This window comes from Sinocyclocheilus grahami, unplaced genomic scaffold (assembly GCF_001515645.1).
Source record: "Sinocyclocheilus grahami isolate Dianchi unplaced genomic scaffold, SAMN03320097.WGS_v1.1 scaffold70.1, whole genome shotgun sequence".
In the NCBI taxonomy this organism is placed as follows: domain Eukaryota; kingdom Metazoa; phylum Chordata; class Actinopteri; order Cypriniformes; family Cyprinidae; genus Sinocyclocheilus; species Sinocyclocheilus grahami.
In genome coordinates this window covers 2,300,682-2,317,939 of record NW_015505249.1, presented here as the reverse complement: position 1 = coordinate 2,317,939, position 17,258 = coordinate 2,300,682, and the positions used below count along the sequence as shown (strand labels likewise).

The 17,258-nt window shown below is 36.5% G+C and overlaps 1 protein-coding gene across 1 annotated transcript; it reads left to right on the top strand.

Moving 5' to 3' along the window:
- The first annotated feature begins 1,215 nt into the window (after positions 1-1,215).
- On the top strand, positions 1,216-11,458 carry LOC107585452 (uncharacterized). The gene is made up of 8 exons (XM_016272470.1): positions 1,216-1,383; positions 2,462-2,541; positions 3,068-3,149; positions 4,601-4,825; positions 5,904-5,983; positions 8,214-8,279; positions 9,559-9,649; positions 11,279-11,458. Exons 1-8 carry the CDS (start codon positions 1,216-1,218, stop codon positions 11,318-11,320), a joined length of 834 nt encoding a protein of 277 aa, XP_016127956.1. The 3' UTR covers positions 11,321-11,458.
- The last annotated feature ends 5,800 nt before the right edge of the window (positions 11,459-17,258 follow it).

Below are 17,258 nucleotides of genomic sequence, written 5' to 3'. Positions count from 1 at the left end.
CATCAGTTCAAATTAACCCCACTTAATTTGATTGCACATTTAAAGCATCATTATTTTAGTACCATTGACATACTATTATAGGTTTTGAATGTTTTATATATATGTTTTGTATTTATTATTATTTTGTTGTTTTTTATTCTATTATAATGTCTGTATAGTTTTATACGCTTTAGTTCAGTATTTTGTTTTTGTTTTAGCTAGCTAAAATAAGTTTATTTTTTATACTGTATTTAATTTCTGTTAACCTTTATTTTATTTCAAGTAACTACTTTAATAAGGCTTTTATGGGGGCTTTTTAGACTGGAAAAAAGGGGAAACCATTGCAAACATCAAAATGTCTTCTTTTTTGCTTCACAGATGAAAGATAAATTCCTGTGAACTGTTCTTTAATATTTGAAATATACAGTATTGGCTGGGAATTTTACGCTGTTCCCTCAGGAAGAACTTGCTTCAGAGAGTCAAGCTTGAACTGACTGACTGACCTCTGTTTGTCCATTGTTAAGCAGTTGCGTGGCTGATCTCACTGTAGGAGCAATATAGATGTGTCTGTGTTGAGTCAGCAGCAGCATGCCAGAGCACAGCATGCACAGTCTTAGAGGTCCACGAATGTTTTAATGTAGAGATATGTTTTCAGTTACTCACAGCCAAGCTTTCGTGCAGTTACATAATTTGCTAAGTCACACTTTTAGACACCAGGCTGATTTATGATATTGAGCTGTGGCATTCTCTCATAGGTTACCAGGACTGGTCTTTCCTGTCTGATTATTTCCAAAATCGTTCTCTTTACTTTTTAGAAGAAAGCTTGAGCCAGATTCGTTGTTTGCTTTTAATGTAGCCTTTTTTATCTTTAAATATGCTAGTTCAGCTATGTAATTCTATATAAAATCTGAATTGTCGATGCCATTTCTTAAAGTAGTTCACCTTAAAAAGACTATACTGTCATCATTTACTCTCCGTCATGTTGTTCCGAACTTTCTTTCTTTCTGTAAAATGCAAAAGATCATAAACAAAATAACAGGCTATTTTTTTCTCCATTGCACATACAGACCCCATGATGTGATCAATATTAGAGCTTTGAGTCATCTGTATGCTAGTATACCCCTAAAAATGCACTTTTAAAATACGCATCATCACCCTCTACATCTTGTCTCCTAACAGGTGGAGTTTCATTATGCAGCAGTACTGAGGATGCTGATTGTCTTAGCTTTGCTCATGATGGCTGCGACCGGTGAAGCTGAGGTCTGCACAGGCTCTGACAACTGCTCCAACTCCAATGGCTCCAAGGACTTTTGCTATTCGGCCCGGATCCGCAGCACCGTGCTCCAGGGCCTGCCCTTCGGAGGAGTGCCCACCGTACTCGCCCTTGACTTCATGTGCTTCTTGGTGTGCATCACAAGCTTACAATTTTCAGTTGTTGTTCATTTGCCATGAGTTTGTCATTCAAAGTCAACATGCAATCAGTCTTTATCATCTTTACTTTCTTAATACCTGTTCCTGGTCTAGTGCATGATTCAGGCTTCTTGTTGAATGTTAACCCATTGTAAAATAGTTAAGTCAAGTCATTGTTTAGGTTACTCTTGTAGGTAATGGACTTTTTAATAGGACATCCAACACCATAAGGAAAACACAGTTTATTCTGGTATGGAACACCCACTTTTCACAATCCAAAAGTCCTTTTTTTAATTTTTTTTTTAATGCATCACATTACAGAAATAAAATGGGTTGTGAAAGCTGTTTCCATGTTGACTTTAAAATGAAAACAGACACTGAATGAGCGGCGCCTTCACAAAGAGGCTTCACAATGTCGCTTTCCAAAACCTTCATCTGGTTGAATGAGCTGCCAACCTCCACCCAACTGCAAAAACTATCACAACTGTCAAGAAGCAATTAAAGGCACACCTTTTCTGCCGGCACTTAACCACTCTACAACCCTAAACCAATGCACTTGCAAAAAAAAAAAATCATTTTCTTTCACTTCTCTACATTGCTCCACTGCTCTAGTTTGTTTCCCAATCTAGCAATCTTATAAATGTGGCATACTGAGAATATTGCTGGTTCTGTGACAAATTGCTTATGCTAATCTATTTGAAGTCACTTTGAATAAAAGCATCTCCTAAATGTATAATGTAAGTGTTAATAAACAAGTGGCTGAGGATGCGTAAAACTGTATCAAATTCAGTGGACGTCAGCAGAGCTTTCTGTGAAATTCTATAGGCTTTATGATCCACAATGCACATATTTCTGATTATTTTGGGTCTCAGAAAAAAACTAATCTGTGAAGTTCTTGTTTTCCAGCAGTTCTACATTTTAGCACTGTAGGAATGTGTTTCATAATTGTGCTTAATTTGCATGTGCTATTTGTCACATATCTGTGGTGTTGTGAACAGGGATTTGCATTTAAATGCATGTGTGGAATGAGATGTGAAATTGAATGTGTAATGTGTATGTTCTGTGTCTTCAGGTGCTGCTATGTGTGTTCTCTGTCTTGAGGAAGGTGGCGTTTGATTATGGCCGTCTTGCATTGGTCTCGGATGCTGACAGGTAAAAAATTAATAGCAGCTTTCTTTAATATACAATTTTAAACAAAAATTAATTTACCATTTCACACGTAGGCCTGTTCTGTCGTTATTCTCATTACTGCAATGTGCAATCATTCTAATTTGCATTACCATAATATTGAAAAATTTATTTAAAAAAAAAAAAAAATCAACAACTGCACCATTCCGGCGGTATTCCCAACGTTTCATACTGCGGCCTCAGCTGGCTGCATTATCACAGCATGCTCTTGGCCCCAATATAACCCCAAACAAACACTCATCTTTCCTGCACTGAGTAACATTTTGTGAAACCGTCAGGCTGTATATTTACAGCTGGACACTCAATCCATCAGTCACGATTTGGACAAGACCTCTGATTTGGCAAAATAAAAGAGAAAATGCATCCTGCAGCAGTGTGTTTCTTGCATTGAACGCTGCAAGCCAGCAGCATGACCTCAGCAGCTGCATAATGGGTTTAGCTAATGGATTGGTTGTACAGATCTGAAGCTTCTACCTTTCCAAAAGCTCAGCCAGTCTTATTTGATTCGTAATATGACCCTGCCTTTCAATCAGACTCACATCCTTCGATCTGGAAACTGGTTTGACCGGCATGTAAGTGCACAAGAGATTATGTTTAAGGGAGATCTGATTATATTCCGGGCATCTCAATCATAATTTTTTGTCCTGTCAGATCCAACAGTCACTACACAGATGTCAAAAGCTGTTTTTACTACGCAGATGTCAAAAGCTGCTCTCCATGTTTCAGGCTAGTTTAAAAAAAAAAAAAAAGCCATGATTTAGCTTGAGTCAGATCCACTCACTATATTTTAAGACCAAGTCTTGGGTGGCATCTAGCCATTTTTTAAGCATTATTTAAGGAGGTGTCAATCAGTTCAAATTAACCCCACTTAATTTGATTGCACATTTAAAGCATCATTATTTTAGTACCATTGACATACTATTATAGGTTTTGAATGTTTTATATATATGTTTTGTATTTATTATTATTTTGTTGTTTTTTATTCTATTATAATGTCTGTATAGTTTTATACGCTTTAGTTCAGTATTTTGTTTTTGTTTTAGCTAGCTAAAATAAGTTTATTTTTTATACTGTATTTAATTTCTGTTAACCTTTATTTTATTTCAAGTAACTACTTTAATAAGGCTTTTATGGGGGCTTTTTAGACTGGAAAAAAGGGGAAACCATTGCAAACATCAAAATGTCTTCTTTTTTGCTTCACAGATGAAAGATAAATTCCTGTGAACTGTTCTTTAATATTTGAAATATACAGTATTGGCTGGGAATTTTACGCTGTTCCCTCAGGAAGAACTTGCTTCAGAGAGTCAAGCTTGAACTGACTGACTGACCTCTGTTTGTCCATTGTTAAGCAGTTGCGTGGCTGATCTCACTGTAGGAGCAATATAGATGTGTCTGTGTTGAGTCAGCAGCAGCATGCCAGAGCACAGCATGCACAGTCTTAGAGGTCCACGAATGTTTTAATGTAGAGATATGTTTTCAGTTACTCACAGCCAAGCTTTCGTGCAGTTACATAATTTGCTAAGTCACACTTTTAGACACCAGGCTGATTTATGATATTGAGCTGTGGCATTCTCTCATAGGTTACCAGGACTGGTCTTTCCTGTCTGATTATTTCCAAAATCGTTCTCTTTACTTTTTAGAAGAAAGCTTGAGCCAGATTCGTTGTTTGCTTTTAATGTAGCCTTTTTTATCTTTAAATATGCTAGTTCAGCTATGTAATTCTATATAAAATCTGAATTGTCGATGCCATTTCTTAAAGTAGTTCACCTTAAAAAGACTATACTGTCATCATTTACTCTCCGTCATGTTGTTCCGAACTTTCTTTCTTTCTGTAAAATGCAAAAGATCATAAACAAAATAACAGACTCATGCAATGAAAGTGGGCTATTTTTTTCCCCATTGCACATACAGACCCCATGATGTGATCAATATTAGAGCTTTGAGTCATCTGTATGCTAGTATACCCCTAAAAATGCACTTTTAAAATACGCATCATCACCCTCTACATCTTGTCTCCTAACAGGTGGAGTTTCATTATGCAGCAGTACTGAGGATGCTGATTGTCTTAGCTTTGCTCATGATGGCTGCGACCGGTGAAGCTGAGGTCTGCACAGGCTCTGACAACTGCTCCAACTCCAATGGCTCCAAGGACTTTTGCTATTCGGCCCGGATCCGCAGCACCGTGCTCCAGGGCCTGCCCTTCGGAGGAGTGCCCACCGTACTCGCCCTTGACTTCATGTGCTTCTTGGTGTGCATCACAAGCTTACAATTTTCAGTTGTTGTTCATTTGCCATGAGTTTGTCATTCAAAGTCAACATGCAATCAGTCTTTATCATCTTTACTTTCTTAATACCTGTTCCTGGTCTAGTGCATGATTCAGGCTTCTTGTTGAATGTTAACCCATTGTAAAATAGTTAAGTCAAGTCATTGTTTAGGTTACTCTTGTAGGTAATGGACTTTTTAATAGGACATCCAACACCATAAGGAAAACACAGTTTATTCTGGTATGGAACACCCACTTTTCACAATCCAAAAGTCCTTTTTTTAATTTTTTTTTTAATGCATCACATTACAGAAATAAAATGGGTTGTGAAAGCTGTTTCCATGTTGACTTTAAAATGAAAACAGACACTGAATGAGCGGCGCCTTCACAAAGAGGCTTCACAATGTCGCTTTCCAAAACCTTCATCTGGTTGAATGAGCTGCCAACCTCCACCCAACTGCAAAAACTATCACAACTGTCAAGAAGCAATTAAAGGCACACCTTTTCTGCCGGCACTTAACCACTCTACAACCCTAAACCAATGCACTTGCAAAAAAAAAAAATCATTTTCTTTCACTTCTCTACATTGCTCCACTGCTCTAGTTTGTTTCCCAATCTAGCAATCTTATAAATGTGGCATACTGAGAATATTGCTGGTTCTGTGACAAATTGCTTATGCTAATCTATTTGAAGTCACTTTGAATAAAAGCATCTCCTAAATGTATAATGTAAGTGTTAATAAACAAGTGGCTGAGGATGCGTAAAACTGTATCAAATTCAGTGGACGTCAGCAGAGCTTTCTGTGAAATTCTATAGGCTTTATGATCCACAATGCACATATTTCTGATTATTTTGGGTCTCAGAAAAAAACTAATCTGTGAAGTTCTTGTTTTCCAGCAGTTCTACATTTTAGCACTGTAGGAATGTGTTTCATAATTGTGCTTAATTTGCATGTGCTATTTGTCACATATCTGTGGTGTTGTGAACAGGGATTTGCATTTAAATGCATGTGTGGAATGAGATGTGAAATTGAATGTGTAATGTGTATGTTCTGTGTCTTCAGGTGCTGCTATGTGTGTTCTCTGTCTTGAGGAAGGTGGCGTTTGATTATGGCCGTCTTGCATTGGTCTCGGATGCTGACAGGTAAAAAATTAATAGCAGCTTTCTTTAATATACAATTTTAAACAAAAATTAATTTACCATTTCACACGTAGGCCTGTTCTGTCGTTATTCTCATTACTGCAATGTGCAATCATTCTAATTTGCATTACCATAATATTGAAAAATTTATTTAAAAAAAAAAAAAAATCAACAACTGCACCATTCCGGCGGTATTCCCAACGTTTCATACTGCGGCCTCAGCTGGCTGCATTATCACAGCATGCTCTTGGCCCCAATATAACCCCAAACAAACACTCATCTTTCCTGCACTGAGTAACATTTTGTGAAACCGTCAGGCTGTATATTTACAGCTGGACACTCAATCCATCAGTCACGATTTGGACAAGACCTCTGATTTGGCAAAATAAAAGAGAAAATGCATCCTGCAGCAGTGTGTTTCTTGCATTGAACGCTGCAAGCCAGCAGCATGACCTCAGCAGCTGCATAATGGGTTTAGCTAATGGATTGGTTGTACAGATCTGAAGCTTCTACCTTTCCAAAAGCTCAGCCAGTCTTATTTGATTCGTAATATGACCCTGCCTTTCAATCAGACTCACATCCTTCGATCTGGAAACTGGTTTGACCGGCATGTAAGTGCACAAGAGATTATGTTTAAGGGAGATCTGATTATATTCCGGGCATCTCAATCATAATTTTTTGTCCTGTCAGATCCAACAGTCACTACACAGATGTCAAAAGCTGTTTTTACTACGCAGATGTCAAAAGCTGCTCTCCATGTTTCAGGCTAGTTTTTAAAAAAAAAAAAAGCCATGATTTAGCTTGAGTCAGATCCACTCACTATATTTTAAGACCAAGTCTTGGGTGGCATCTAGCCATTTTTTAAGCATTATTTAAGGAGGTCTCAACCCTTAAATAAATGTGATGAGTTTTATGTGTACCCATCCAACATTCATTGATCTGTTTTGAACATTTAGTTCCATAAACACTTCCCTGAATTACAACACGTACATTATGACTGCCCAGTTCTCTATTCAAATGTCATAAAAGTTTAAAAGTGAAACCCTGAAAAATCCAATCATGAAGCCAAGTGCCTGTTACAACTTGGCAGTGCATTACTTTTTTAATGAATAATTCAACAGTTAATTACTGCACTTCTACCATTGTTATCACAAGTTTGTCCCAAGTCATTTTACATGTTTTCATCCCTAAAACGTGTAGAACCGTTTCCTTATGTCATAGATTAATCTTGCTTACAAACAGGTCAAGCTGACATTACTAGTTTGAAAGTGTGAAGTTTGTGGTGAAGTAATGTGGAACTGTAAAGCTGTCAACAAACCTGAAGATACGTGCCATTAACTATAGAAAAATGCAGTCCAATCAGAAAGTTTTTATTTTATTTGATAAAACAAGACAACTGTGTCACATGATATCTAACACCAAGAATGCAAAATTCATCAAAGGTTTGATTTGATTACATGTAATAACTTGCTTAAGCCAAGGAAAATGAAGAATTACTAGTGTCATTGCATCTCAGCTGAGTAATATTATGCTCTTCCTCCAAATGAATGATCTCATATTTTGACAGATTTCTGTCAAGCATGAACTTTAGTAATTTCTTTTTCCTCAGCCGTAGGCGGAATCAGCACTATCAACGTCTGGACGAGCAGGAATAGTATGTGTTGTTTTTAAACTTCAGCTCCTCTCTTTCAAGGACGACTTGTGTCTGCTTTTTGAATTTACCCTTTGGCATTTCTTCTGCTGTGTGCCCTATCGGGAGAATTTGGGGTGAATTTGTTCACTATGTACTGTTTCTAACTCTTTTTACTTTTTTCTATTGTCCTTTTTTTTTATTACTTCCTTCCCAGAGTCCATTGGTTGAGGGTTTCTCAAGATACTCATCACATTTACCTGAACTAATCAATATAATTGTGTTTCTTATGGATTGGTGTCTTTTTAAAGGTGAATTTGTGTAATTTCTGCACCAAACAAAATTGTACAAATGTTTCCAAACAGATTTCCTAAAGTCTCCTAGCACATTTTCTCATCCCCGTCTTCCATTGTGATGATAAACAGATAGTCCTGTCCCAAACTCACAGTACAAGTTGACCGCTCAAACAAACAAGAGCAATGTTTTGTAAACTACACATGGTTTTCTTATATTTTCTTTGCATGTTAAACTGGAATTGGGTTATTGTAACATTGCAAAAACTACACACTTCACCATTAAATAATATGTTTTCGTTCCTTAAAGCGTGCACTTTCTGGCTAGGGTCCTAGCACCCTATATGTCCCACAGGGAAGAGGCTTACAGGGAGAGGTAAAACATCCTGTGGTGGCATAGAAAACCCCTGTGTAACTGGAAGACCTAGTTTTGATGGATACCTTTGATTTGTCCAGTTGTTTGATTGTTTTTGTCAATTGGCAAATGGATAGGCTTGATACTTATTCCAAGTGCCCTGTAGAAGTGGTCCTGTAGACTCCAATTGTTTGTGAATATCGTAGCCAGAGAATGACACATTCTGGCCCCAAAAATCTATTTTAATATTTAAGGCATACTTGCATATGCATGTATGTCAAACTAAATGGCATTTGTCAATTTTTTATTTTTTTTTAAACAGCACACCCACACTTTTAAGCTAAATGCAGTTGATATTTTGTTACCTAATGTACTGAAGTTCATATGAAGTGTGGCTTTTGGAGGCCACTGTATCATCAAGTAGAGTTATTGTAGTTTTATCTCTGCCCAGTTCTTGATGAGTCTTTCTCTGTTTAACACACTGGTTTCTAATCAACTCTAAATGTATGCTCCTCTCTCTGCATGTTCTTCTCCTTTCTAGGTTTACTGCAGTCTCTTTGTGAACCGTTTGTGTGTATTGCCTCTCAAATGCTAATGCTAACTCTGTGTTTGAGTTGTTTGCACAGTCACTTATTGCTGCATGCCTGACATGTGGTTAGCCCTGATATGGCCTGATGTAGCTGGAGTAATTTGAGCTTGGAGGGCCTAGCAGTGCCCATCACTTATTACTAAGCTGGCATCAAATTGACCCTGTGAAGATGCTAAGATAAAGTTATTGTTAAGTATTAAAAGATTAGTTCATCCAGAATTAAACTTTTGTCATTTACTCAGCCTTGTGTTGTTTCTTCTGTAGAACACACAAGATATATATCATGATTTTTTTTTTCTTTCTTCCATGCATGGTAGTAAATGTGGACTGAGACTTACAAAAAAAAACTGGTGTGTTATTTGCTGGAAGTATTTGTTCTCAAATCTTACTCATTTGTATTAATTCATTTAAAAAAAAAAAACACCACTGGTGCATAACACCAGGTGTCTCTCCTTACTGACGTGACAAGACAAGTATTTTTATTTGTGAAGATTTTAACAAAAGAGATCTGTAGCCGAGGGGATACATTTTTTTTTTAGTGAATGATCGTATTGCTTTTTGGGATGAACTAGTCCTTTAACATGATCATACAGATCAATCTACAATCCTTATTCTAATTACTGCTGAATGAAGCGGCATGCCATTAAGTGACTGTACACTTCTGAGTTCACTTGAGGGCATGTGTTTGATAATGTGTGTGTTTGTGTTCAGTGTGGCCTCCGCCATGCAGACGCCTGCTGACTCCCGATACGAGCGTCTCACCTCTGTGTCCAGCTCAGTCGACTTTGAGCAAAGGGACAATGTAAGTAGCTTGCAAGGTCATTAATGTGGATGCCTATGACTATGTTCAGAATGGAATACACTGTATACAGTCTACTTTGTTAAAATATGTATGTAAAACAGCATTCAGTACGCTGCAATGGGCATCAAACTTTAGTTTGCTACATAGAAACTTCTAAATACATCTGAGTTGTACATTCAGAGAATAATCAACATATAGGATTAAACTCTAGATTTAGATATTCTATGCGCATTACTAAATAGTAAAATGATACTGTGTAAATGCCCATTCACACCAAGAACTATAACTACAGTATAAAGATAACTATATTAGTGTCCACACCAACACACAATAACATTCTGTTTATCATAAGTGCATGCTGCAGTTATGTCATCTGCCACTTTGAATCTTCAAGCAATTTAAAGCCGAGTGGATTCTGGTTCACTGTAAATATTTTTATCGTTCATCAGTTACTGTAGAAAAATTAGTTCTGAAAGTGATTCTAACAATATCCAGTATCCTAATCAGGGATATTATTTATAAAACCAAAGCATAAAATAAGTTATTTATTTCAGTTAACGGCTCATTTATTTCAGCTAGTTGCCAAGGCATAATTTCTCATTTTTTAGTTTTACTTAAAGTACTAAAATAACTAAAACTAAAATAAAAATGTATAAAACCTATATAGACATTAAAAAAATAAATAAAATGACAATAACACACTTACAAAATTCAAAATATTAATAAAAACTATATTATATCAATGATACTAAAATAACACTGGCTTATTATAATAGTTATATAATGGTGTGGACTTTCCTATTCTCATAGAATTAGAATGGTTATTAAAACTTTATAGTTATAGATATTGTTACAATTATCGTCCTTGTGTACATACCTTAAGGCTATATCTGCAATGCTCTTTATGTGAAAGTAAAAGCAGCACACAAGTCGAGAGGTGCAAGCCCTGGCATGAGTCATTTGAAAGGGAGATCATTCTCTAAATAGAAGATGAACTTGAGCGCATTACATCATCTGGGTTTCTGTCCATATAGAAAATCTGCATATTGTTCACAGTATACATACGTACTACAAAAGTATTAAAGGTGCTATAAAAGTTTGCCATTCTGAACATACCCTTTGTCTTCCTTTCTCATGTATTCACTCTTTCACGCTCATGTTCACACAGTCTGAAAAGCGCACGCTTTTGTCATCTACTATAGCTCTGTCCCCCTTAATGCACACACACCTGTGCATTTCATAATAGCACACACGCCTTTTGACAGCCGTTTGTTTGCCTCTCCCTTCCCTGCTGTGATCTGGAATAACTGCACTTATGTAAACTGGTGTCACGTGCACCCACGCTGCCTCTAACAACTCCTTAAACTGCATTAGAGACTGTTAATGTCTCTGAAGGTGATGATACACAGGGCAACTTCTTGAGCAATATTGCCGTCAGCGGGCAACCAGGTGAGACACAGTGCCCACAACCGATCTAAAGTATCCAGATAGAAATGTGTTGCCCATTCTCAATGGGAAAGTGCCCAAGCAACATTGCCCCATATATCATCACCTTCAATGTTGAGGTGACTGACAGACAACAGTTAGAGTGCATTGAATATGATGTTCTTTTCTTTGTCTCCGTTATAGGGCTTCTGTGCCTGGCTAACCGCCATCTTCAGGATAAAGTGAGTCCTTTCTGCATTTACTTTATGAACATACTGTAACTACTGAAATGAAGACTTCCTAATTATTATCTGATCACAAAACCCCAGTATATTAACTCATAACCACATTTACATGTCAGCAGTTCCCAGGGTCCATTACAAATTAGAAGTAGAGGGCCGTAAGATAGATACTACCATTCCTAAACACCAGAAGAAAACTATTTCAGTTATATAAGAAGATTAAAGCTAAAAGTTTAGTATTATATTATATTATACTATATTCACTGTTATGCACTGTAATCAGATTATCATCAAATATTTCATTTATAGTGTTTATATTGTGAATTGAATATTGTGCTTGTTTAATGGAATATTAATAGATTATTTTATTATTATTTATTAATATTTTTAGTTTTGTTTGCAAAACTGAACAGACTAGAATAGAACATTTAAAAATTGTTCTGATATTTCTTTCTTTTTTTGAAGTGATGATAATAATAGTAAATGTAAATCCGAAGCAAATACATTATAGTTGGGTTTAAAGGTATATTGCTTGTTTTAAGGCAGTGGTTCCCAAACTTTTTGCAGCGTGCACCCCTTTCTAGTGTTTGACACATGTCAAGCACCCCCACCACCGTACTCCAGTTAAACACCACATTTTTTACTGCAATACAAGTATTCACTGTATACAGGGCTTGACATTAACTATTTTGCTCACCAGCCACTGTGGCTAGTGGTTTTCCAAAATTACTAGCCATTCAGAATTTTCACTGAATTTATTTCCAGGTTTTTTTTTGGCCTATAAAAAGGGAATTTCCTGATTAAATAAGGCATAAACTTATTAAATGCACGTGTCATCTTTCATATAAAATTCTTACATTTTATTAATAATTTCACTTAATATAATAAGACTCTATAGGGCTGTTACCAATCAAATTACATCAGTATTAACAAAACCAAATTTTCCACTGCTGGAGAAACAGAAGCAGCTGAAGTGGCATTTAGATGCATTTACACAGACAATTTAATGAAGCTGAAATGTAGCATGAATGCATTAACTGCAAAATTACAACAGCATAAATAATGCGGTGAGCTTGGTGTTTTACATCGTGTGTTGCTCAGAGCTGCGCGACAGTTCTGCTGCTAAGTTTGTTTGGAACTATTTTCGTTAAACAAATCGAGCAAAAACAGTCACATTGACATTATTGTACTAAAATGTATGCCCTAAGTCACTTAATATTAACTACTCGTTTGAAGTCTTGTTTAAAATCAAATGTTGAATTTACAATCGTACTGATTTTCGGGGAAAACTGCACTCTCTTAGTCATGTCATGTTAATTAATTAGGCTAGGCTTTATGTAACAAATATAAAAACTACATTTTTTACCACAGTATGTTTCTTCTGTGTGCAGTTGTTCATTTGTTTTGATTTCTCCATGAGATTGTCTCACGTGAGTCTCAACTGCCGCGACCTTGTTACTATTGATTATCCATTATGAATTGCCGTTTACACCAAGTGTAATAAAATCAGAATCATTCTCGCCAAAATTTTGGTGCTTCCCTAATTCGATGTTTTAATTAGATTAGATTAGTTGTCCGGTCGGGCAAGTAAAATTCTCTTTCATTTGCCACATCAAAAAATGCACACAGATCATCAAAAGCATTCTCTCGCGCACCCCTGCTGGTCGGTCTGCGCACCCCAGTTTGGGAACCGCTGGTCTAAACGGTTGACTATATTGTGTTTTCTGGTCCACCTCACTGGTTGTGTGTGTGTATCTTACCAGGCTTCTTAACAAGCCTAACCAGCAAGATTTCCATGGTCCAAAATCGTCATAAGTAAGACAACATCTTCGTTTGACTCCTTGATGCATTCAGCATTACTAACCTGACTTTAGTCATGATCTACTTGAGCGACCCTGTGAGTGGCTGTAGGAGTGCTGACTCACTCTCTGTGGCTCTGGTGGGATGAGCTACAGGATGCTGAGTCTTGATTGAGCGTGTGCGTGCCAGAGCTTGGCATCTGTGAGCATGTTAGTTTTACCTGGAGCGGGGCCCCTCTGTCAAAACACAGAATTAAATGAAGCACATGACCACAAGCCTCAGTTTATCCTCAGGATAGCATACCACAGACAGCAGGGGAGAAGAGAAGGAATGAGAAAATGAGCATAGAGAGAGACAGATACCATCCTTAAATATATACAGATATGTAATTCATTTACTAAGGAGGTCAACAATGTAATACCTAGAGGAAGTATTCCGTTTGCAATCACAATCATTTCATCGACAGTTGACCCCTGGAAGTGCGTGATTTGAAATCTGCTCCATGTTTCAGGCTGGTTTAAAAAAAAAAAAAAAGCCATGATTTAGCTTGAGTCAGATCCACTCACTATATTTTAAGACCAAGTCTTGGGTGGCATCTAGCCATTTTTTAAGCATTATTTAAGGAGGTGTCAACCCTTAAATAAATGTGATGAGTTTTATGTGTACCCATCCAACATTCATTGATCTGTTTTGAACATTTAGTTCCATAAACACTTCCCTGAATTACAACACGTACATTATGACTGCCCAGTTCTCTATTCAAATGTCATAAAAGTTTAAAAGTGAAACCCTGAAAAATCCAATCATGAAGCCAAGTGCCTGTTACAACTTGGCAGTGCATTACTTTTTTAATGAATAATTCAACAGTTAATTACTGCACTTCTACCATTGTTATCACAAGTTTGTCCCAAGTCATTTTACATGTTTTCATCCCTAAAACGTGTAGAACCGAAAGCCATGATTTAGCTTGAGTCAGATCCACTCACTATATTTTAAGACCAAGTCTTGGGTGGCATCTAGCCATTTTTTAAGCATTATTTAAGGAGGTGTCAACCCTTAAATAAATGTGATGAGTTTTATGTGTACCCATCCAACATTCATTGATCTGTTTTGAACATTTAGTTCCATAAACACTTCCCTGAATTACAACACGTACATTATGACTGCCCAGTTCTCTATTCAAATGTCATAAAAGTTTAAAAGTGAAACCCTGAAAAATCCAATCATGAAGCCAAGTGCCTGTTACAACTTGGCAGTGCATTACTTTTTTAATGAATAATTCAACAGTTAATTACTGCACTTCTACCATTGTTATCACATGTACATGAGTTTGTCCCAAGTCATTTTACATGTTTTCATCCCTAAAACGTGTAGAACCATTTCCTTATGTCATAGATTAATCTTGCTTACAAACAGGTCAAGCTGACATTACTAGTTTGAAAGTGTGAAGTTTGTGGTGAAGTAATGTGGAACTGTAAAGCTGTCAACAAACCTGAAGATACGTGCCATTAACTATAGAAAAATGCAGTCCAATCAGAAAGTTTTTATTTTATTTGATAAAACAAGACAACTGTGTCACATGATATCTAACACCAAGAATGCAAAATTCATCAAAGGTTTGATTTGATTACATGTAATAACTTGCTTAAGCCAAGGAAAATGAAGAATTACTAGTGTCATTGCATCTCAGCTGAGTAATATTATGCTCTTCCTCCAAATGAATGATCTCATATTTTGACAGATTTCTGTCAAGCATGAACTTTAGTAATTTCTTTTTCCTCAGCCGTAGGCGGAATCAGCACTATCAACGTCTGGACGAGCAGGAATAGTATGTGTTGTTTTTAAACTTCAGCTCCTCTCTTTCAAGGACGACTTGTGTCTGCTTTTTGAATTTACCCTTTGGCATTTCTTCTGCTGTGTGCCCTATCGGGAGAATTTGGGGTGAATTTGTTCACTATGTACTGTTTCTAACTCTTTTTACTTTTTTCTATTGTCCTTTTTTTTTATTACTTCCTTCCCAGAGTCCATTGGTTGAGGGTTTCTCAAGATACTCATCACATTTACCTGAACTAATCAATATAATTGTGTTTCTTATGGATTGGTGTCTTTTTAAAGGTGAATTTGTGTAATTTCTGCACCAAACAAAATTGTACAAATGTTTCCAAACAGATTTCCTAAAGTCTCCTAGCACATTTTCTCATCCCCGTCTTCCATTGTGATGATAAACAGATAGTCCTGTCCCAAACTCACAGTACAAGTTGACCGCTCAAACAAACAAGAGCAATGTTTTGTAAACTACACATGGTTTTCTTATATTTTCTTTGCATGTTAAACTGGAATTGGGTGACAAGACAAGTATTTTTATTTGTGAAGATTTTAACAAAAGAGATCTGTAGCCGAGGGGATACATTTTTTTTTTTAGTGAATGATCGTATTGCTTTTTGGGATGAACTAGTCCTTTAACATGATCATACAGATCAATCTACAATCCTTATTCTAATTACTGCTGAATGAAGCGGCATGCCATTAAGTGACTGTACACTTCTGAGTTCACTTGAGGGCATGTGTTTGATAATGTGTGTGTTTGTGTTCAGTGTGGCCTCCGCCATGCAGACGCCTGCTGACTCCCGATACGAGCGTCTCACCTCTGTGTCCAGCTCAGTCGACTTTGAGCAAAGGGACAATGTAAGTAGCTTGCAAGGTCATTAATGTGGATGCCTATGACTATGTTCAGAATGGAATACACTGTATACAGTCTACTTTGTTAAAATATGTATGTAAAACAGCATTCAGTACGCTGCAATGGGCATCAAACTTTAGTTTGCTACATAGAAACTTCTAAATACATCTGAGTTGTACATTCAGAGAATAATCAACATATAGGATTAAACTCTAGATTTAGATATTCTATGCGCATTACTAAATAGTAAAATGATACTGTGTAAATGCCCATTCACACCAAGAACTATAACTACAGTATAAAGATAACTATATTAGTGTCCACACCAACACACAATAACATTCTGTTTATCATAAGTGCATGCTGCAGTTATGTCATCTGCCACTTTGAATCTTCAAGCAATTTAAAGCCGAGTGGATTCTGGTTCACTGTAAATATTTTTATCGTTCATCAGTTACTGTAGAAAAATTAGTTCTGAAAGTGATTCTAACAATATCCAGTATCCTAATCAGGGATATTATTTATAAAACCAAAGCATAAAATAAGTTATTTATTTCAGTTAACGGCTCATTTATTTCAGCTAGTTGCCAAGGCATAATTTCTCATTTTTTAGTTTTACTTAAAGTACTAAAATAACTAAAACTAAAATAAAAATGTATAAAACCTATATAAATTTTAAAAAAATAAATAAAATGACAATAACACACTTACAAAATTCAAAATATTAATAAAAACTATATTATATCAATGATACTAAAATAACACTGGCTTATTATAATAGTTATATAATGGTGTGGACTTTCCTATTCTCATAGAATTAGAATGGTTATTAAAACTTTATAGTTATAGATATTGTTACAATTATCGTCCTTGTGTACATACCTTAAGGCTATATCTGCAATGCTCTTTATGTGAAAGTAAAAGCAGCACACAAGTCGAGAGGTGCAAGCCCTGGCATGAGTCATTTGAAAGGGAGATCATTCTCTAAATAGAAGATGAACTTGAGCGCATTACATCATCTGGGTTTCTGTCCATATAGAAAATCTGCATATTGTTCACAGTATACATACGTACTACAAAAGTATTAAAGGTGCTATAAAAGTTTGCCATTCTGAACATACCCTTTGTCTTCCTTTCTCATGTATTCACTCTTTCACGCTCATGTTCACACAGTCTGAAAAGCGCACGCTTTTGTCATCTACTATAGCTCTGTCCCCCTTAATGCACACACACCTGTGCATTTCATAATAGCACACACGCCTTTTGACAGCCGTTTGTTTGCCTCTCCCTTCCCTGCTGTGATCTGGAATAACTGCACTTATGTAAACTGGTGTCACGTGCACCCACGCTGCCTCTAACAACTCCTTAAACTGCATTAGAGACTGTTAATGTCTCTGAAGGTGATGATACACAGGGCAACTTCTTGAGCAATATTGCCGTCAGCGGGCAACCAGGTGAGACA

Excerpts from the sequence above, each read along its gene's own strand:
- LOC107585452 (XM_016272470.1), top strand. The coding sequence starts at position 1,216 with ATGGCTGCGACCGGTGAAGCTGAGGTCTGCACAGGCTCTGACAACTGC. Across the intron at positions 5,984-8,213 it reads TTGGTCTCGGATGCTGACAG|CGTGCACTTTCTGGCTAGGG; the intron begins GTAAAAAATTAA and ends CGTTCCTTAAAG. Across the intron at positions 8,280-9,558 it reads GAAGAGGCTTACAGGGAGAG|TGTGGCCTCCGCCATGCAGA; the intron begins GTAAAACATCCT and ends GTTTGTGTTCAG.